Here is a 21,446-nt window from a genome sequence, read left to right on the forward strand (position 1 = left end):
AAATATTAAAAAATAAAATGTTAACAAGCCACAATAACATTGACAAAATCTTTTATAATTCGCAACTTTTCCCAAAAAAAAATTTACTCATTATAATACGTATTTCTTATGGACAAAATTCACCGTTACTGCACCCGTGCATATTTTTTAGTAGAAATAGAAATTTAATAAAAATGAGTTGGTCACTCTACCCTCTTTTATAATCAAATTCTTGTAACATGGTAACTTTAGAGTTGATCTGTCATAACAAAGTACCGTTATTTGTGTGAAAAGGCTTGAAAATGCCACGTGTTGATATAAAATGAGCCAAAAAAGAAAAGGAACTACTGTTGAGGAGCGGAAAATTATTTTAAACGCTTATAAACAAAATAAAAGCATCCGGGAAATATGTGCTTTAGTTCAACGTCCCCGTACTACCATTACTGATATAATAAATCGCTTCAAAAATGATCCAGAATGTAAATATCAACCGAGAAGTGGACGGCCACCAGCACTATCAGATCGGGAAAAACGGGAGATAATAAAAATAATAAAAAAAGAGCCAAAGACTCCATCTTCGGAAATCGCTGCAGTGATAAAAGAAGGCACAGGTAAGGTAGTTCATCCTCGCACTGTCCGAAGAGTGCTGAATACAGCTGGATATAATGCCCGAACCTGCCGAAAAAAAACCACTTATTAGCAAGGTGAGCCAAACAAAGCGGCTTTCTTTCGCAAAGGAGCACATAAACAAGCCAACGGACTTTTGGGAGAAAGTAATCTTCTCTGATGAAAGCAAATTTTGTGTTTACAAGTCGGATGGGCGTGTTTTGACATGACGGAACAAAGGCGGTGCATTATTAGAGAAAAATATTCATACAACTGTAAAACATGGAGGTGCTGGAGTTATGGTGTGGGGGTGTATGTCAGCAGGTGGGGTTGGAGAGCTCGTATTTATAGAAGAAATAATGGACAAAACACTTTATTTGAATATCCTCAAAGAAAATTTGAAGAAAAGCGCTCAAAAACTTGGAATTGAAACTGACTACTACTTTCAACATGACAATGACCCCAAGCATACAGCAGAAATGGTTCGCTTGTGGGTCTTGTACAACACCCCTCACACCCTGAAAACTTCACCCCAGTCACCAGATCCTAACCCGATCGAACATTTATGGGACCATTTGGATCGACGGGTGCGAGAACATCATATTACGTCAAAAAATGTACTGAAACAAATACTTCTGGAAGAATGGGAGAAAATAAGTTCAGATGTAACTACGAAATTCGTACATTCAATGCAGAAACGTTTGCAAGAAGTTATTAAAAATAATGGCAAACATACAACCTATTAAAATCAATTTTTCTATGTAATGTGACGGTGACTTTTGTCCATAAGAAATACATATGTATTATAATAAGTGAATTTTTTCTTTGTAAAAATTGAGAATTATAAATTTTTTTTTACAAATAATAAGGTGAAATGAATTGCAGTTTTAGTTGAAAATTAAATGTTTTGTGTTTTTAGTATTTTATGGGCGTGGTCGCTCCTCATACGTTGTAAGGGGCAAATGACGGTGACTTTTGTCCACGTGGTATATCTGTATATAAAAATGTATGTACACAAGTAATTTTGTATGCACATATGCACATACATATCTGTGTTCATATGGAAAAGTAGCTTATGTCGAAAGGCTGGCTTTAGTATAATGCGGCATTGCCTTTATTCTTTAAACGACAAGGAATTTTTTGAAGAGACTTAATAAGAATATTGACTTGCTAGTATCGGAACTACTTCTTGCACGTTTATTTGCCAAAAGTTCTTCAACAGCTCAGCGCCAGTGAGTCATTCGCAATCGTGTGCTGTGAATGCCGATTTATACTAAAGCCAGCCTTTCGACATAAGCTACTTTTCCATACGAACACAGATATGTATGTATTTGCACACAGAATTGCAGAACCAAGTGAAAGAAAAGAAAACTCACTTATGTATGTATTTATAGTTCGATTTATGCATTCACTTTCACGAGTTGCTTTTTTTGTATATACTTTAAATAATATGTATATGCTTTTGATATGCACAATATATTTATGTAAAAAGGTATTATTTTTCTTTCGGTTTTTATTTTCTTTCACTGCTTCGACTATGCATATGTACATACGTAAATATATGCTTCTTTATGTATTTTCGCACTTTTTGTTGTATGTTTTTTGCTTATATATTTGCACTTTTCCTGTACAACTTGACTAAGATGGCACTGATTATATGCTGGCTGCTGTCATCCAAAAGAACCGCAGTTCAAACCGAACATCGCATTAAATAATCTTGGACTTCGAAAGAAGCCCACCGGTAGTTTTCCCGCAGCGTTGTAGCTTTGCAGCGAACAGCGGTGCAGAACACTTACCAGTGGTTCCTAACTATTGAAGGCTTTTGGCTTCAACAGAATGTAAGTAAATATATACTTAAGTCTCTATATTAAAAAAATATTAATAATATCAACATGAATTTGCAATATACATGTGTTCTGCACCTAGCTATCTTTGCGACATTTAAGTTATTTGTTAACATCTGAAAAAGTAAGTTCTCGAAAGTTTTATAAAAAAAAACGTCAAAAATCCAAATGTCACGTTTAGTATCTGATAAGCCGTAGCGTGAATTATATGGTAAACTATCACTCCAAAAATAAATCAATTCTCTGCTATCTCAAACTGTTGCACCATACTCTGATAACACTGGTCAACAGCGGTTTTGTTGCCAAGTAGCTATAATCCTTTTCTAACTAAGATTTTATTTTTTATTTTTATTTCCTAGGCTTTGTTTTACCGATTTTAACTCGTATAATAAAATACAAATTTGTATAAAAAACTGCATTTATTATGGTAAATATTACATATATAAATCCTTTCTTCTTCGCGACCATCGTGAATTAGGTTTAGTGGAACAATCACGTTGCATCAATCAGCCATCATGTGACAATCTCATCGGTCTTGGAAACTCTCTTCTAATTGTTGGGTCCTGGTGAAATAGCGCCCTTTGTCAAGAAGACTGTGTAGGTAGTGTTAATGGACATATTATATAGGTTTTAAAGACCGCCAGCATGTCGGTTACTATTTCGGAGTAGTTTCGTGACTTGTAATTTCCCAGAAAGTTTTTAGTAACTTAAACAAATGAGGTCTACGCAGCATGTTCCATATCGTTATTTGAATATCCCTATTTGTGGGTCATCGGAAATTCCTACTTTAATCTTTGCAAATTGTAATTTTAAGATATTCTGTTAGAACCATTTACAGAATAAGTTCTTACACATCTGAGTAAAAAAATGTATTCCGATTGAATATTATTTTATACTATAGAAAGCCACTTTTGTACCAAAAGTCAAAAGGCTTTACCTTTTAATCCAGAAGCTAATACTTCTGCAGTTTCTCTAGATAGTTCTAAAGCCCTAGTTAAATCATTTAATTCTTATTGGCTAAAAGTTTTGGCTTTGTATACGCTAGTACTTCGAAATTACTCTTACTGCTCATTTCATTAAAGATTTCGTAAAATGTGATGTAATGTGGAACGATTTTCCGTCATCCCTTGTCAAATTTGGTTTGGAGACACAAGGGATGACGGAAAATCGTTCCACATCACACTCCTTACCCTGTCGGAAACACCAACAATGAAAATGAGAATTTCTTAAAATGATATATCACATAGGGAACAAAATTTTGGGATTGGTACTTTCGTTGAATGTGGTCAGGTTTTTCCAGCCTTTTTTTTTATTTTTTTAATATTAACACCACGCCAATTAAGACGGCATAACTAACAGTTATCAAGGTGCTTTGCGCTTCTTTCCGTTGCTGCTTGCACCACTGAACGACTATGTGTTGACAGCACATTTTGCATTTTGGGTATTCACGGCATGTTTTCATTAAAATGTTTAGAAAATGTGTAGGTTTGCGCAACTTTTAACTTCGTAATGCACCCATAAGTCTTTCAAAATACGCACACCAATGTATTAATTAAAACTGCCGTTAATTTCAAAGCTACACGTAAGAAAACAAATATCTTTGGTGTTGTCGATTCAAACCAAAATAAAAAAATGTAAATTGTTGACCTGTGTATTTGATAAAAAAGGTATTCAAAATAACAACAATGACTATCTGATAAGCCCAATTGTGAACTATTTGGCAAACTAGCATTTTTATAGTTTTATATAAATTTTTTTAGTACTACATACATATTTTTATGTACGCAAGAGATACGTATGAGTCATTCCATATAATATTTACGACTCAATATTTTTTTGGGGTGAACTATATATTTTTTTACATTCTTTACCAAAAAAGGGAAGACACAAATTTTTTTATTTCGTCACGATATTCGAAAATCTCGAAAAAAATTACCGAAATTTTGAACTCACGCAGAGGTATGTATCTTTTTTCAATTGTTTGCAGTAAATAAACTATTTATCGGAGAAAATCTAGCTAGAGCTAGATTAAAATAATAAAAGTTTTGCATTAAAAATTGCATTTTTTTATATTTTCTTTTATTAACTTCATCATGTTGATTTTAATTTTAATTATGGAACGAGCCATATGTATGTATATACAAGTAAATATGTATAATGGGTCATTCTCCAAAATTTTTTTCAAAAAACTTATATACATCCAAGGGAAGCAGTATGATAATAGGGAAACGCTCACAATAGGGGTCTTCACACAGTCTTTGCTTTGTTAGTTGGCAGTTTTACGTATATTTTGTTTTTGTAACTAACGACAGCGCCAAGTAACGAAGCTTAGCAATTTTAGTGGTAGTTGGCAAAATGGCAAACAGCTATTTTGCATTAAAATTTAAATGAAATTGAAGGCGATGTACAAACGGTGCATTCATAAGGCGTAGCTGTTTAGCTCATCTGCTACAAAACTGTTGGCAACTGTTGAACCCAACAATTACATCTTAGAAACGGCTTGATGGATATGCTGCCAAATGAACAGCTGATAAATGTAAACAAATGAAATTGCAATAAATAGAGATAGTTGCGCCGATAGTATTTAGAATTCAACGCCATGTTGAAAAAATCGTTCAATGTTATAATGAATTAAACAGTGTATAATTATATAGCAAACATCTTAAAAACATATATTTAGAGACGTAGTATTATTATAAAACATTTTAGTTACTTTATCACTACAGTATCATAAAACAGAATAAATTTATTTGCAACTACCACCTAACAAAGCGGCGTTAAATTTAATATAAGCGGAGTAAGTCTTTTCTAACAGCTGTTTAGGCTAAGCCCACCACGTTGAGTTCAGGTAGCGTAAAAATTTTCCGCTGGAAAAAATGGCGGAAAGTTGCCAACTGTTGAGCTGAGCGGAACTGCTCAACTGTGCGTTTCTAAGACAAATAGCCAACGGTTACGCAACAGCTACGTCTTATAAACGCGCCCAAAGTTTATGTCTTAGTTCCAAAAACAACGGAGTTACGTGCCACTTTTTAAAAAAACTCTTAACTGCTTTTTCTACTCATTTCATATTGTTCGGAGCAGCAGCCGATAATGCAATAAATCATTAGCCTCACATCGCAATATAAAGCGTTACATTTAAGCTTCAAATATTTTTATCATTTTGTTTAAACTTCTATGCAGCGTATTTTTGGTTACGTAAGCAAATTTATCAATGTAAAAAAATTGCCAAGGACGTCGCAGCTCACGTTTCGGGACATTCATCATGGGGTTCAGTTGTTAATTCGCATCGTTCAGAGAGCGCAGCTTTGGTCAGATTACGTCGCTCTGAAAAATAAGAGGCGTGTCTCATCATCTAGCAGCATCTCTTCATTATCACCATTTTTAGATGACATCGGTCTGATTCGAGTTGGCGGTCGCCTGAGGCATTCAACTCTTGGCTTTGAAGCGCGTCACCTGTGTATTCTACCAAAGAATCATCAGCTGACGTTCTCCATAATTGCACATTTTCATCACAAGCATCATCATGTAGGGCCGCAGTCACTACTTGCAGCCATTCGCTTGCAATACTGGCCCATAGGTGGCAGAAAAACTGTCGCCCACGCCCTCGGTAAATGCATTATATGTTGTAAATCGAGACCGCGACTCGCCGAGCACATCATGGCTGACTTGCCTAAGGATCGCATTGCGGCCTCACGCGCCGTTATTGTCACTGGTGTAGACTATTGTGGGCCGTTCTATTATAAGCCAGAAATGCGTAACAAGTCCCCTCAGAAATGTTACGTTAGCGTTTTTATCTGCTTCGCAACAAAAGCCGTCTGGATGGAGTTAGTGAAGGACTTATCGACCAGCGCCTTTATCGACGCTCTAAAGAGATTTGTTGCTACTCGTGGCGTACCCAGCTGCATTTGGTCAGATAATGCAACAAACTTCGTAGGCGCAAGAAACGAGTTGAGTGATTTGCGACGCCTATTTTTAAGCGAGGAGCATCGCAGCGAGGTCCATAACCACTGTCTCAACAATGGGTTTGATTGGGATTCATCCCGCCCCGCTCGCCGCACTTCGGCGGCTTGTGGGAAGCAGCCGTAAAAACAGCTAAGCAGCACTTTTAACGTTCGGTTGGCTCTTCACTTCTTGGCTTTGACGAATTGCGCACTCTGGTATGTCAAATCGCTGCTGTTATTAATTCTCGTCCTCTTGTACCACTTTCAGAAAATCCAGAGGATTTAGACGTATTGACGCCAGGGCATTTCCTGATTGGTGGTCCACTAATAACTCTACCTGAACCTGACCTGAGACATTTAAATTGTAATCGTCTTGACCGATGGCAGCGCGCAACTCACGTGCACCAAATTTTCTGGAATCGGTGGAGTCGAGAATATCTCACTCTCCTCCAGCAACGAGCGAAGTGGCGCACACCTCAGGCCAGCATTCAAGTGAACGATATCGTATGCGTCAAGGACGAAAACTCACCGCCTCTGAAGTGGCCCCTGGCCCGTGTAATCGAGGTTACCCCTGGAGCTGATGGTGTAGTACGAGCGGCAGTTTTACGCACGTCTAGTGGAACAACCCGTCGAGCAGTGAACAAGCTGTGCGTCCTTCCAGTAAACGATACTGTTGAAAGCCCTGACCTTTCAACGCGGGGAGTATGTTCGGAGCAGCAGCCGATAATGCAATCAACATAAATCATTAGCCTCACATCGCAATATAAAGCGTTACATTTAAGCTTCAAATATTTTTATCATTTTGTTTAAACTTCTAAACATTTTGTACCACCCTAGCATAAATATTCCCAGTCCGCTATTGAACATATGTACATTATTATTGTAAAACCACTCACTTTATATTCCAATTGCAAAACATATGAGCATATACATACATGGAGGAGGGTAATTACTTGGGCTCATACATACTATTATACTGGACGAATGCAGGCGAACGGGATATGATGTGTACATAGTATGTACAACTGCTGTGGCTCTTAAGGCGGGCGTACAAGCATGTACACATATCCATAAAAAACGGTCCATATGTATATCAAATAATGAGAGCATGTAAAAAAAGAACAAGTTTAACTATGTATTACTTTTTATCGCTCGAGGCTCTCATCTGCATAGAATTAAATATCACCGTTGTAAACTCCGTAATTCCCCTTTATGCTCACTATTAAGAACAAACATTTTGTACATAATGTATACATATATACCTACACTAATAGGCTATTGCTCATGCGCAGAGGTGGGCACTACCACAAACAAGCGTTCGCTAAAAGTGAGAATGCGTTAGTGTGCCTAATTCAATTTGCACGCTGCCGCGTTCTCCTCGTTACGCTCTTGCTTGTATACGTACACGCGATGGTTATGCTCTTTGAGCGTGTGCTCGTTCTCTGCCCATGCCTGCTCATGCGGAATTAAGATTTGCATTCATTCGATTTTGGCGATAGAACTGAGCAGCAGCTCAGCAGCGGCATAGGTGCATTTTATAGTTTAAGCTCACGGCAACGTCATCGTTTAGAATTCGAAATCAAAAATTAAATAAAAATTAAGTTGTTTCTACAAATCAAAGGTGTTGACCTTTTTTTGTTAATTTGGAGTTTAATAGCTGCAAAAAAAGCTTTGCAGCTCAACACATATTGTTTTTTGCTTCTCCTGTAAAATAAAAACTTTGTTGGTTAGGGCCTTTGTGAATTGAGGTGTTGATATGTAGATATGTGCATGCATACATACAAACATTTGTATGCCAGAGGCATATGTATGAACACACACGTGACAATGCCGAATCTCATAAATAAATCTTATCTACATACTTATAAAAAGGAAAAAGTCGAAATTAAATTTGTAAGCGATGAAATGCACACTTTACAAAAGAAGACCAAACAATGAACGTATGTACGTATGAATGTATGTAAGTACGTTTAACTTAATACAACCCCTAAAAGAGCGCAGCGTTCTCTATTTCTACACTCACCTTTTTAACGGAATTCGAACACTGCTTTATCGGCATAATTCTGCTGCTCGCCAGCTGTTGGTGATAATCTTGGAATAGTGGTGTATGGATTGCATTCCACATGTTATAATAAACAGAGAACGTAAATCTGTTTACGCTCTCTAGATTTACGTTTTCTATAATTTTCCAGAGAGCGTTTATGAGTTTACGTGCAAGCAGATTTGCTTGCTAAAAATTAAGATATAACAAAAATAAAATTAAATTAAATAAAACAAAGTAATATAAAAAAAAATTAAAATAAATAATACGTAATGAAAAATAAAATACAATATACAAAAAATATAAAAAAAAAAAAAAATAAAATAAAATTAGATAAATTAAAGGCGCATACGCGTGATAAAAGTGAAACTTCTTGAAAAAAAGGCCAGAATACCAGATATCTACCCACAATATTTGATATGTAAACATTTGTTTATGCCACGGCGGACCATTATGCGATTCAGATACATCATATGTAGATTAGGTTAGACATTAAACATTAATTTCATTTTGCTAATTTATAATTTATTCATTTATTTTCATTTAAAAATCCGGTAAAACTACCTTATATGAATTCGCCTTGTTATCATCCTAACATACCCAAAAAACATTCACAGGTTTGAGACCAACTTGAGGTTAAGTTGAGAACTAAGGTATTTCTTTAATCTCTAATGTTGTTTCTCAACAGCATCTCAAGTCGACAGGGGAGTTGGAGGAGGGGTCTACTGTCCGAAACTCTCAATAGATGTTATGGTCAGACTAACGGATCTCTACAGCGTCTTTGAGCGAGGGTTGGCTGCCGAGAACAAAAAACTTCATCAGCTGCTTCTGTCTTTTGCAGATTTGCCCCAGTTGTTCATCCCAGGTGCGGACAGGTCCTTCTGCACTTGGTTCTTCCATTGTGTTCGTGGGCGCCCTTGCTTTCGTTGCCCACCAATTTGTGCGGAGTCGAAGAATCTTTGCACCGGAGCGTCGTCATCCATGCGTACAACATGTCCAAGCCAGCGAAATCGTTGCAGTTTTATGTGTTTATCATCTTTGTTAGACATCGTCGAGAGAGGACTCTGTTTTTTAAATGCCTACCGGTCTCAAAGTACCACCTTTTGTTGACTATAAGGGTAAATATCTACTCTGATAGTCAATCAGCAATCAGAGCGCTGGGGTCGCTAATGATACGATCAAAACTGGTTGGGGATGGCCGATCTCTCTCTCAATTGCCTCGGAATACTTCCAAATCCTGATGATTTGGGTTCCAGGACCCAGTAACATCACTGGAAATTGCAGGTGCGATGGATTGGCTAGGCAGGGCACCCCGAGGTCATCACTTCGGACAGGGAGGGCATAGCAGTTCTGTTGGCAACCTAAAGCCTGCTCCTGGACAGATGGGCTCACAGTCGACTCTGGCCGGTTGTTGACCACCAGCGGCCAAGGAAGCTTCTCCAGCTTGCTAAGCGCCAGCTCTCGATTCTTGCAGGTGTACTGATTGGACATTGGCGAACTATTATCATCACGGATCCCTACTGCCGCAGCAGGTAGGAAGAGGAGGTGGAATCAATTCAGTACTTCCTTCTCAGCTGGCCGGAATTCGCTGGATTTTAAGCAATTCGGTGCGCATTTCATCAACATTCCCGAAAAGCTCCCCGTAGTGGATATCAGCTGCCTGCGGAACTTTGAGCACCCCGCACCCCCTTGTTGTTTGTAGTTACTGGTAGTGGTTTGAGCTGCGCACTTTCCTAGTCGTTTTGCCTCTCGGCTGGCAATAGCAAGTGTAGCTCTGGGAAGATTATTTTTTATACAAAAAAAAAAACACCAATGCGTTTTAAGTGACAAAGCAAAGAGTCTACATTTGATTCGAAGGATAACCACCCAATTTCATAGTAACATTCGTATGAAGGGAAACTAGTTTTATAAAATTCGATTTACCTATTTTATTCTTCAACATTTCAAATTATTCTCGTTCACAAATAAAGTTGTAACTATTGAAGCAGTAATCATCACCCCATTACAAAGAATTTTTAAGCAATTTCACACAATACTCTCCACCCCTGTATTTATTCGATTGTCCAAATGCCCAATTCGTATGTGTAAACGAAGGTCCATCATAGTCCCAGCGAAATTTTCTCAGTTCAGCGAAATTATTGCCGGCTATCCAATAATCGTTGTAGTGAAGATCTGTGATTAAAAAAAAAACCCCAAATTAGTGTACCAAAATTTGTACGAGTATTTGAAAAATTTCTATAGCAGTCAGAGTTTTCTTACTAAAAAAATTCAAATAATTCTCCACTTCAAATTGTTTCTTTGCCGTTTCGATCCGTAGCAGTCGCCAATTATTTTGCTCACAATAAGCATAGGCTGCATACCAATTCAACTGTGAGAGCACAACAATTATTTTATTATTCTTTTTTTAAGTTTTCCACCGAATTTTAATTTCAAAATAGTCTCACCCAAGGCGCATCCATACAAGGTGGTGTTGATTGCATATAAGTAAAAGTCCCGTGTATTTTGTTATTGATTTTTGGTACAGGAGGATGTCAAAACAAAAGGGAATAGGAGATAATTTTCATCATTTTCTTTTGTTAACATTCTAAAGTTGCGCCGCTTCGTCTTGGATGACATTCTCCTGTACTAGTGTAGAGACAAAAATATCCAATCAGCTGATCAATCAACACCACCTTGTATTGATGCGCCTTGGTCTCACCTTAACCAGGGTTACAATGTATTTATCTGAGAGCGCTTTCGGTACACTTCCTTTTAAAACATCTTCAGTTACTTCTTCTTTGATATTATCCGCTGTTGTTGGATTTGGAAAATCTGTTGTGCTTTCCTTCTCAGCAGTAATAGTCACTACGATAACCGCTGTTGCCAGTGCGCAAAAAAATGTTCTTAAAAAATGCATTACTACGCCGCAGAGGAGATAACTCGTCCTAGGTAAAGCGATTCAAGTGTTGAGCTTTTATAACTGCCAAAAATACACGAGCATGTAACTACTTAAGTAGATATTACTAAAGCTTTTTGCTAAACTATTTCTTTATATTCTAACATTGGTGGTACACTAAATAAAAAAAACGTTCTTTCACTTCCACACATTGCAATATTTGTTTGACATGAATGACAGTCATAAATCCACGCACGTGTTTTGAAAATATTGCCCATGTTAGTACTCGTCGAAAGAAGTATTTGTATTAAAATATCTATTTACAGTTTTAACTGATACACATATCGGAATCGTCTCCAATAAAATGTCTACTATAATAAGTATTGATGACAGTTATGACTGCAAAGCTTCAAAACGTGGTCTTAATGAAAAATATTGCAATTAGTTAACATCTACATACATATGCACATTAGGGTGGCCCAAAAATGTATGTGAAAAAGTAGGGTCGGAATTTTAAAGCTCTCACCTCAAAGGATTCTTCTATACCGAAAAAATATACTGCTATTTTTTACTTTCGAAATCAAAAAAAACGCTCAAAGTTTTCCATGTATTTTGTATGGGGAAAAACAACTTTTGGTAGAAATGATAGAGAATTCTTGAAAATCAATCTTCAGGAGATTCCCAATAATAATACCCAACTGTTTATTCGAAACGCAAAGCGCGCCCACTGCTTTCACAGCCACCTCCATTTTCGGCCTCCAGTGGCTCTTTTTCCGCCGAAAACACTGCCTGGCTTGCCGTGGCCACTTCCTTGTGGCGACTTTCTCTTTTGCTCTGGGTTGTCGAAACACGTATGCTTTTCCTGAACAGCTGAACCGCTTCCTTCTCCTGTTGGAACAACTCCGTCCTTATCACTGCCAACCTCGGTCCATCTAACTGCTTCCGTTGCTGGTGGAATCTTCGGCACTTCCTCTAACCCAAACCGTTTGCAGCAGTACTAGTTGTCGTAACCAACATTAAATGGCACTTTCCTGTCGCGATATGTCAGCATCATTCCCTGCAGATCAATCTTCATGCCTTGGCCAAGTAGAAAGTCAACGCCGATGATGACTTCATCCACAATGCCTACAACTATAAACTTGATGTACGAAGCAACACCCCCCATTACTACCTCGCATGGTACTTCCTCTAACACTTGGGTGCGCTTACCAGTTGCAGTCCGCAACTCTACTCCAGGTAGTGGCTTCACATAAAAAGTGCCCAAACCCCTGCGAATAATGGAATGTGACGATCCAGTATCCACTGTCAGCACTCGTCCTGGCCCATTCACACATCCACCAACAGTGAGGTTGCTCGCTTTCCGGCCAATTTGTGAGACGGAGATTATGGGGCCTTCAATTGCGGGAGCAAGCGCGCGGCCCTTGCTGCTGGCCCGATTTAGTTTAACGACTGACTGGAGATGGGCTCGTCTCCATCAGCTGAATTGTTCAGCCCACTGGAACTTGCGCTGCAATCGCGGGCGAATTGGCCTGGCTTTCCACATTTAAAAACCCACATTTTTTCGCGCCCAGCAGCTTAACTATCTCCTTCAGCATTTCATTTGTCTCGTCCGGTGTCTCTACTTCCACTCGATGGACTTTGTAGGCTGGTCTACTTAGGAGCGCCGCCGTTTCACGCGTCTGAGCATATGAGACCGTGTCAGTAAATGTTTGTTTTGGATTTGCATACGACTCTCGCTCTGTACTTTTACCCTTCCGAGGTTCTCGCCCGATGCGTCCCCAATTGCCAAATGAGCCAATCTCTCGATCTCCGAGGCGAATTCCTGTAGAGACTCGTTGGCGATTCTCCAGCTCCATCTGGTAAATTTGCTTTCTGTGCTGGCTACCGTAACGTCTTTTCCCAGCCTCCACCAATGCATCGTAGTTGTCTCTTTCACAGTCGGAAACAGTTTGCAAGACTTCCGCTGCAGGTCTTTTTTACGGGACAAATAACGTAGCGGACTTATCTTCCATGCTCCGCCCCTCTTTGCTTTAGTCGTTTTTTCGAACTGGAGCTTAAAGACCTGGAAAGGAATCGTGCCGTCGAAGGATAGAGTTCTTACTTTGGGACCTTCCAACTCCCTAACCTCTGACTCCACTTTGTCCTGTTTCTCCTTAATATTATTTATCGATTTTATCTTGCCGCTTCTCGATCTGCCAAATTAACCAAAATTATAATTTTTTTTTTCGCATTACTTGGTAATTTATTCTTAATTTTGAAAGGTTTTTGTAATTATGAATACCAAATCCGCTTGACGTTAGAAAGTCTATAATGAATAGTGGATTTCGGGAATACCTGCAAGCCTTAAGGCGTTGATCTTTTGAGAAAAATTTTGAAAAATTTCTTGATATTTATTGGTCATTCCCTCTGGTACAACTTGAAAAAGGTTAATTTTGAGGCGCTCCAAGGTTTCGGGTTTATTCGAAAGGTACGCCTTATTGAAAAGTTGAAAAGATGTCAAATTGCGTGATCTTGGTGGTCAAATGACATCGATTCGATGGGAAGTTATGCATCCGGATATACTATTCTCTTACAATAAAGCTGGTAATGGTCAGCTTTGGCTACAGTTGTTGTACGAGCTGAACTTTATACATATTAGCGGTAGGAGGTGTAAGTCTAAATGAAAACTATACTAAAATGCACCGTAAGACAGTTTCCTCGTCGTTCTCAGAGTTGAAAAACTCAGTTTTTCCTGAATTAAGTTCGAGACTTCACACAACAAAATTTTTTAATGTCTGGGATGTTGGAATACAGTATGACGCAAAACGTAAAAAAGTTGATCTGAGTAGCCTTCCAATAGTTCTAGAGCTCTTGAGAAGGAAAGAAAAAGTTCTGGATATTTTGACAAAAAAAAAAAAAAAAAAATTTGTGTATGCCAGATTCATGCAGCATATGATATCTAGCAAAAAGGCAAATCAAAAATTGTTCTGAAAAGTTCTGCAAAATTGCGGCGAAAAAAACATTTTTTTAAAAAAAGTGGAAAAAAGTAATGTTTAAAAAAATTAAAAATTAAAACTGTTTTGAGTAGCTTTTCAACGAAAAATACGTTATTTCAAACTTTTTTGAAAAACAGTTTTTTTTGGGTTCATTTTGCAGAACTCTCTTTTTCTTTTTCAGGAACTCAAGGACTTTTGAAAATCTACTCAGAACAGTTTTAGTTTTTATTTTTTTTCAAAAACTTGACTTTTTCGAGTTTTTTGAAAAAATGTTTTTTTCGACGTAATTTTGCAGAACTTTCTTTTTCCTTCTTAGGAGTTCTAAAACTATTGAAAAGCTACTCACAATAGTTTAAATTTTTACTTTTTTCAAACATTTCTTTTTTCGACTTTTTTGAAAAAATATTTTTTTCCGCGCAATATTGCTGAACTTTTTTTTTCTTTTCAGGAACTCTAGAACTATTGAAAAGCTACCCAGAACAATTTTTTATTTGCCTTTTTGCCACATGTCGTATGGTGCGTGAATATGGCATACACAATTTTTACAAATTTTTTTTTTGTTTTTCAAAATATCCAGAAAATGTTTTCCTTTTCAATAGATTTAGACAGGGTTCGTATTTGCGCACACATGCTCTGCTCCCACACACGCCAAAAACACATTCAACTCCCAATAAGCAAAATAAACGTAAAGAAAGTTTTTTTTTAAGTTTTCAATTATAAACATTAAGCTTACAAAACGTTAATTTTTTGTTTATAAAACGCTTGAAAGTAAAGGCGCTGGCCCAATGCAGGCTTGCTTTGTACGCCTTACTTACTTTAATTTGCTTTGATTTACTTCAAAAACTCGTTTGGCCAAATGACGGCTTGGAACGCTGTCAAAGCTACCAGCTGTGTAGTTAAAAAATTAAGGTCTGTTCCCTTACACTATGAATAATTTTCCCACAAAATTCCAGAAAACTAAAAAAAAAATACAAACAATCTTTTCAGATTTATTTTTAAATTGATGCGAATTTGAATGCATTTCAAAGGAATGATAATAATTATACATATATAACTATAGGTACATTTATTAAAAACAAAAAAAAAAATCCAATTATTCAAGAGACGACTGACCAGTAGTTTGACATCAGAAATATCGCTAGCTAGCAAGAGAAATTAATGATTAATGTACTTGTTTTATTTTTTCTTATTTATATTCAATGAAAGGCAAATTTTCTAAGTCCAGAAGAGGCCCCGAAAATCCGATAAGGCCAAAATAATACGAAATCTTTTAATAAAGATCGAATCCTTTTGATTCGTATGGAGTTTTGCTTAGCTTTAAACACGCAAAATGTTGTATTCAAAGTTCCTGTAAAATTTGTAAAAATGGACTTAGCAACTTTTCAGCCAGCGATATGTTAAATATAAATATGGAAACATATAATCATTTTTATTAAACTTTGAATAACTTATATTATATATATTTTTTTTTAATTACGTAAAAAAAATTGTGTACATAAAAGTGTGCAGCAGTTTGTTTGAATTGATTTAGAACGGGAACATACCTTTTTGTCAAAAGCCTACGAAACGCTTTCAAATAAAACATTTGCCTATTTGAAACTTTGAGGCGCTTAAAGCAAGTGAAGCAAAGCTGCCATTTGGCCAGCCTTCATACATTTTAGTATATTCCAAATAACTTTTGACAGTTCTCAAAGCGAGGCAAGCAAAGCAAGCCTGCATTGGGCCAATACCTTAAGCGTAATATAATCGAAAAGGAACATTGGTTATAAGCGTAGAAATATAAACTTGTAATAAATCTTCAAAAGAAAGCTTTTTATAAACATTTTTATAACCCTTTATTTAAAGATATTTCATCAAAAACTCATACATAGATTGCTTAACATCTAGAAACTAAACGAAATGCGAATTTTCGGCGGTTTCATCTACAGTCGCGAAAATATAAATAGGGAAAAGACATTTTAGCATACAAATTCACGATAACACACAAAAATTAAGCATAAAAAAGTTAATTATTACATCTTGTTGCGTGCTTTCAATTACATGCGGTTATTGGCAAATTGGAAAAACGACATCGATGCAGCTATATATTCCGCTTCATCGCCGCCATTCTCATTGATGAACTTTTCTGAAAAAAATTTAATACATTTTTAATTGAATGTTAAACTAAGAAAGGATAAAGAGAACTCATCATTTGAAGACTCGAATGCTCCACCGATTAGCGCAGCGGGTCCTGGATTGGATTTTTTTTTATCGCATCGGTTTTATTTAATTTTTTCTTTTAATAATATATTTTAAAAAAAGTAAAAACGTCACTTACGATTGAAAAAATGCTATATTTACTACTTCATGTCGTTGGCATTTGCATTTCATTTATAAGTTTAAGTTATTTATAAACATTCGCTCTCAAAACTTATTAAAGGTTTATTTGAAAAAACTTGTAATAAGCTTAATATTCTGTGTTCGTATGGAAAAGTAGCTTATGTCGAAAGGCTGACTTTAATATAAATCGGCATTTGCAGTATACGATTGCGAATGACTCGCTGGCGCTGAGCCGTTGAACAACTTTTGGCAAATAAACGTGCAAGAAATAGTTCCGATACTAGAAAGTCAATATTCTTATTAAGGCTCATCAAAAAATTCCTTGTCGTTTAAAGAATAAAAGGAATGCCGCATTATACTAAAGCCAACCTTTCGACATAAGCTACTTTTCCATACGAACACAGATATTAAAAATGCCTATTTGACGCTTATTATAGCAAACTTACTTTCAGTTATTTTTAAAAACATTTACTGAAATGCTTGTACTCGCTGCTCATACACATGTGTGTGCATAAGTGGAAAACAAACTCTGCTCACAGAAAAGTGTGTGCTGTTTGTTATTAAGCACATGCACATGTGTGTGAGACGATTTTTGTACAAATTTCAGCCCATGCACATGCACATAATATATTTTTAAAAGAATTTGTTTATTAAACGTTATTTTTTGAAAGACAATTCAATAAAAAGTGAGATGTTGTTTGTTTTTTATATGACAGAAAACATATTAAAAAATTATTTTAAGATTTGAGATAGAAATCGAAGTGTATAAGTTTCTCTACGCAAAGCACACACATGTGCGTGTGCTTTATAATAATAAAAATAAAGTACACACATGAGCCCGTGCTTTTTACCAAACAGCACACACATGTGATGTGAGGAAGTTTTTAATTTTTTATATGCACAGCACACGTGTGTGAGCGTAAAAGGTTAGGATGTGCTGCGCATGTGTGTGCAAATACGAACCCTGGATTTAGAACTATTGAAAAGCTACTCAGAACAGCTTTTTTTTTGTCTTTTTGCGTCACACTGTACGCCAACTTCACAGATATAATTTTTCAGTGGTTGGAGCTTTTGGCAGCTTACTTAAAAACATAGCTGAAAAGCTCGTTAAAAGGATGAAAAGCTCTGAGCACCTAAAAAGCATGATGTGGAGTTCTTACTTAACAATATCTGACCTAACGATATGTGTTAGAGATTCTGTCTCCTGATATCCTTATATGTATGTATGTTTTCATTCTTAGTTACTTACAAGAAAGAAGTTTGGTATTTTTTTGATGAGTTTGACAACTTTTTTTGGGAATTTTGATAACAAATGCAAACGCTGATCTTGACTAGATATGCCACTAGAGAGTATAGTGAACTCTCCTTGAGAACAAATGAAGCCTAAGAAAACTTCGTTTGAATGACTTTACATTAGCGCATGTAATAACTTAGCTTCTCTAACCATCGCAAACCACCTTAATGCCTGCAAGGAAAGACCACACTTGAGCTGTCCGAGTCCAAATCTATGAATTTTCATCTCTCCTAGTTTCAAACTTACCATGCTGTGAAAGTAAGAAATTTGTTGGCTAAATTCTGCGGGGTAAAAACTTTCGTATTCGAATGGGTCATTGGCTTGGGAAAGTGGAATGCAAGTAAAAATTAATTAGCTAAAATGTGTTTAACTCTTAAGGAACAAAAAGTTTTGCAAATATCATAAAAACTAAGAAGTTATTACATTGTGACAAAATTTATTTTTTGCGATAACTGAGTTTTTTACTTATATAAGTAAATGCCTAAAATGCCTATAGCGATTGCTATAAAAGCTCAGCAACTTACCGAACTATTTCAAGACGAGAGATTTCCATTGTTGTGCTTGCGTTGGTGCTCATCTTTATCATAGTTGCAACTGCTGTTGGACAGAATACTGAATCATATTCATCGGAGATTGATATCAAAGATGACTCACCCCATCCAATAAGCACCGATACATCAACCGACATCAATGATGACTTTTCCGATTTAATAGGCGGTGCTGAGCAATCGGGTGTTAGCAAGGAAAATATTAGAGGAGCGCCTCCGTATCTCCTCAAAGATAATTACATTGTTACATTAGCCAAGGTAAATAAGAACAAAACAATTATAAAAAAAATTTATTTAAAAGTAAAAAAAATCTCTGCACCTTATAGTTAAACTGGCATGCCGCTTACGCATTTTGCGACCAAAATAACTGGAGTTTGCTGCGTATAGAAACACCCATGCAGCAATTTGAAGTGCAGACTTACTTGAATTTTTTTAGTAAGATGCTGACTGAAATACAAAAATATCAAAGAAATATTCGTATATTAATAACTACACGATTGTTTTTGTTTTCCACAGATCTCCAGGGCAATGATTTTTGGATAGCCGGCAACAATTTCGCTGATTTGCGGAACTTTCGCTGGGACTATGATGGACCTTCATTCAGATATTCAAATTGGGCATTTGGACAACCTGAAAATTATAGGGGTGGAGAGTATTGTGTGAAATTGTTTAAGAACTCTCTGCAATGGGGTGATGATTCTTGCGACAATACTTATCACTTCATTTGTCAAAGATATAATAATACCAATATAACACCGAGAACGCCTCATTGATTAGTGCTGATTTGATAAGATAATTATTCTGTATAATACAAGTCTTATGTATCTATTTTGCTAGTTTCATTAAAGGTCAATAAAAACTTTATTCCTTATAACGAAAATGACATGTTTCTATAATGTATGTACATTAGGGTGGTTAGGATTGTTCTATACCGAAAAAATATACCCTTATTTTTTATTATATTCAACAATTTTTATGAGCTTGTGGCCGTTTTAAGTGAAAACTTATTGTGGAAAAGCAACAATAATTTGAAAAAAATGGTAGAAGTGATAGCTATTTCGGAAATCACCACATTTCCTCATCAGACTTCTTAGAAGTCGCTCAAAGCACCCAAATTTTTTCATGTGTTTTATATGGGGGAAAAACAACTTTTCGTAGAAATGGTATAGAATAGTTAAAAATCAATATTTTTCTAACAGAAAACTCTTTTTATCTGCTGGAGATTTCCAATTGTTTATTTAGCCATTTTTCCATTGCAACTATAATGTATAGGTCCGCTAAAAACCCAAAAAAAACCCGCAAAATGCAATGGGGCGACCAATAAAAATTCGTAAGTATTAAAAAGTGGTTAAATAAACAATTGAGTATTATTATTGAAAGTCTTCGGAAGAGAATCAGAGTTTTCCGATCGAAAAATATTGACTTTCAAGAATTCTATACCATTTCTACGAAAAAAATTATTTTTTCCATACAAAAATACATGGAACACTTTGAGCGCTTTGAGCGACCTACGATATATATACGTATAACGATAACTCGAATTCAATAGCTCCATAAATTTCCATATCGAATGACGAATTTCGATAACTCGATATACGCTGATAATTCGATAAATTGTATAAATAAGGCATAAATAAATAAATAATTAGTGATAACTCGATAAACTCATATAATTTTAGAAGTTTCGATAAACCGATATACCCTGAATATTCCAAAAACTTCGATTCCACAAACCGACAAATTTTGATAACTACCAACGAATTTCGATAAATCAACAAAATATCGATAACTTAATATTTGAAAGCGCTTCGTTATCGTGATAAACTTGGATGACTATAAATTTTGATCATTCGATAAATATTGACTTCCCAATCCTCTCTTTTTCAGAGTCGGAAGAGGACCAATCTCTTGCAGGGGATGTAGGTGGAGAAGCAGTTCGCTGCCAACTACCCTCCAATGACGGAGTTGGTCCTCTCTCCACAGCCCAGAAGAGGCAGTATCGGGCGGCGAAACGCAAACTGGGGAAATTCTCTTCTGTGGCTGACCGAGCTCCTCCTGTCGCTGCATTCAGTAAGCGGGCCAGGTCTACGGATGTTACTCCAGAAGCCAGTGGAGCTTGATGCATGTACCGAAATCCAAATCTGCTTGCGGTCGTTGCAAGAGAAGGAAACCTGTGGTGTGGTGTGGTGACACCAATTGCTCTTCCAGTCATAGTGTGGCATGGTACTGGTGTGGCATTGCCCAATTCCGATCATCCAGACAGACCTCTGGCGCAACGAAACGCTTGCCTCAAACCAAGGGTAGAAGTGATGCAAGGGTCGGTCCCGATTCTTCACAGTTTTTAGGTTTTACAGGATTTCCAGGAAATGCCGTTTTCCTCATTAATAAACTTTATGAAAGTGAAGAAACTTTATGAAGTGAAGCGTCGTGACCCGAGTTTAAAAACTTTAACATACAAGTGTAGTGAAAGAATTAAACTTTAATTTAAAATAAAGATTTCAAATTTCCGAGCACTAATTAATTAATAAATTATGCAGTTTTTGTTAAATTTTAATGATGGTTCTGCGCAAAAACACTGGATGGCGTAGCCGGAGTCATATGAACATGAAATATTGTATATCTTTCACAATAGAAGTGGAGCTTCCTCCCCTACTTGTTCCGAAAATTCCTTTGCCTATGTCCACGTTCTCCTGCATAAGCTCGACCAACCGCGCAAGTTGCCTTTTGTTGCTTACAATTTTTTAATTAATGTAATGTAATGTAATTAATGTAATTCAGACGCATACATACATATGTATATTTCACAATTTTTTTTCAACTTACAGATCAATTGACTTACTTTTTTTCCATTATATACTACTATAATTATAGTACCATTTTATTATGTAAATTTTATAAACGCAACTCCAACGACTAAAAAACAGCAATAGAAGGATGGGCGATTAAAAAGTATTCACAGTCGCTAATTGAGCGACTAAGCGACACCACAACAGCATCGATAATCGATATTCGCTTAATAATCGT

The 21,446-nt window shown here is 36.5% G+C and overlaps 2 protein-coding genes across 2 annotated transcripts in view; both read left to right on the forward strand.

Moving 5' to 3' along the window:
- Positions 1 to 6,515, forward strand: part of LOC118749792 — a 20,888-nt gene extending 14,373 nt beyond the window's left edge. The window contains exons 2-3 of the mRNA XM_036484570.1: positions 399 to 590; positions 5,815 to 6,515. Coding sequence (XP_036340463.1) covers positions 399 to 590; positions 5,815 to 6,515 — 893 coding nt within the window. The remainder of the gene's footprint in view (positions 1 to 398; positions 591 to 5,814) is intronic.
- A 5,892-nt stretch (positions 6,516 to 12,407) lies between these two features.
- Positions 12,408 to 19,195, forward strand: LOC118749793 (C-type lectin lectoxin-Lio2-like). The gene is made up of 4 exons (XM_036484571.1): positions 12,408 to 12,522; positions 18,463 to 18,680; positions 18,749 to 18,857; positions 18,939 to 19,195. The coding sequence occupies exons 1-4, from the start codon at positions 12,408 to 12,410 to the stop codon at positions 19,193 to 19,195; spliced, it is 699 nt and encodes a 232-aa protein (XP_036340464.1).
- The last annotated feature ends 2,251 nt before the right edge of the window (positions 19,196 to 21,446 follow it).

The sequence above is a fragment of the Rhagoletis pomonella genome, unplaced genomic scaffold (genome assembly GCF_013731165.1).
Source record: "Rhagoletis pomonella isolate Grant_MI unplaced genomic scaffold, Rhpom_1.0 Rhpom_scaffold_00049, whole genome shotgun sequence".
NCBI lineage: Eukaryota > Metazoa > Arthropoda > Insecta > Diptera > Tephritidae > Rhagoletis > Rhagoletis pomonella.

What these genes read in the sequence shown, in the direction of transcription:
- LOC118749793 (XM_036484571.1), top strand. Translation starts at nt 12,408, where the DNA reads ATGCCTACAACTATAAACTTGATGTACGAAGCAACACCCCCCATTACT. An exon ending in AGTCCGCAACTCTACTCCAG is followed by an intron (nt 12,523 to 18,462) that starts GTAGTGGCTTCA and finishes TCTTTATCATAG; the next exon opens with TTGCAACTGCTGTTGGACAG. An exon ending in GACTTACTTGAATTTTTTTA is followed by an intron (nt 18,858 to 18,938) that starts GTAAGATGCTGA and finishes TGTTTTCCACAG; the next exon opens with ATCTCCAGGGCAATGATTTT.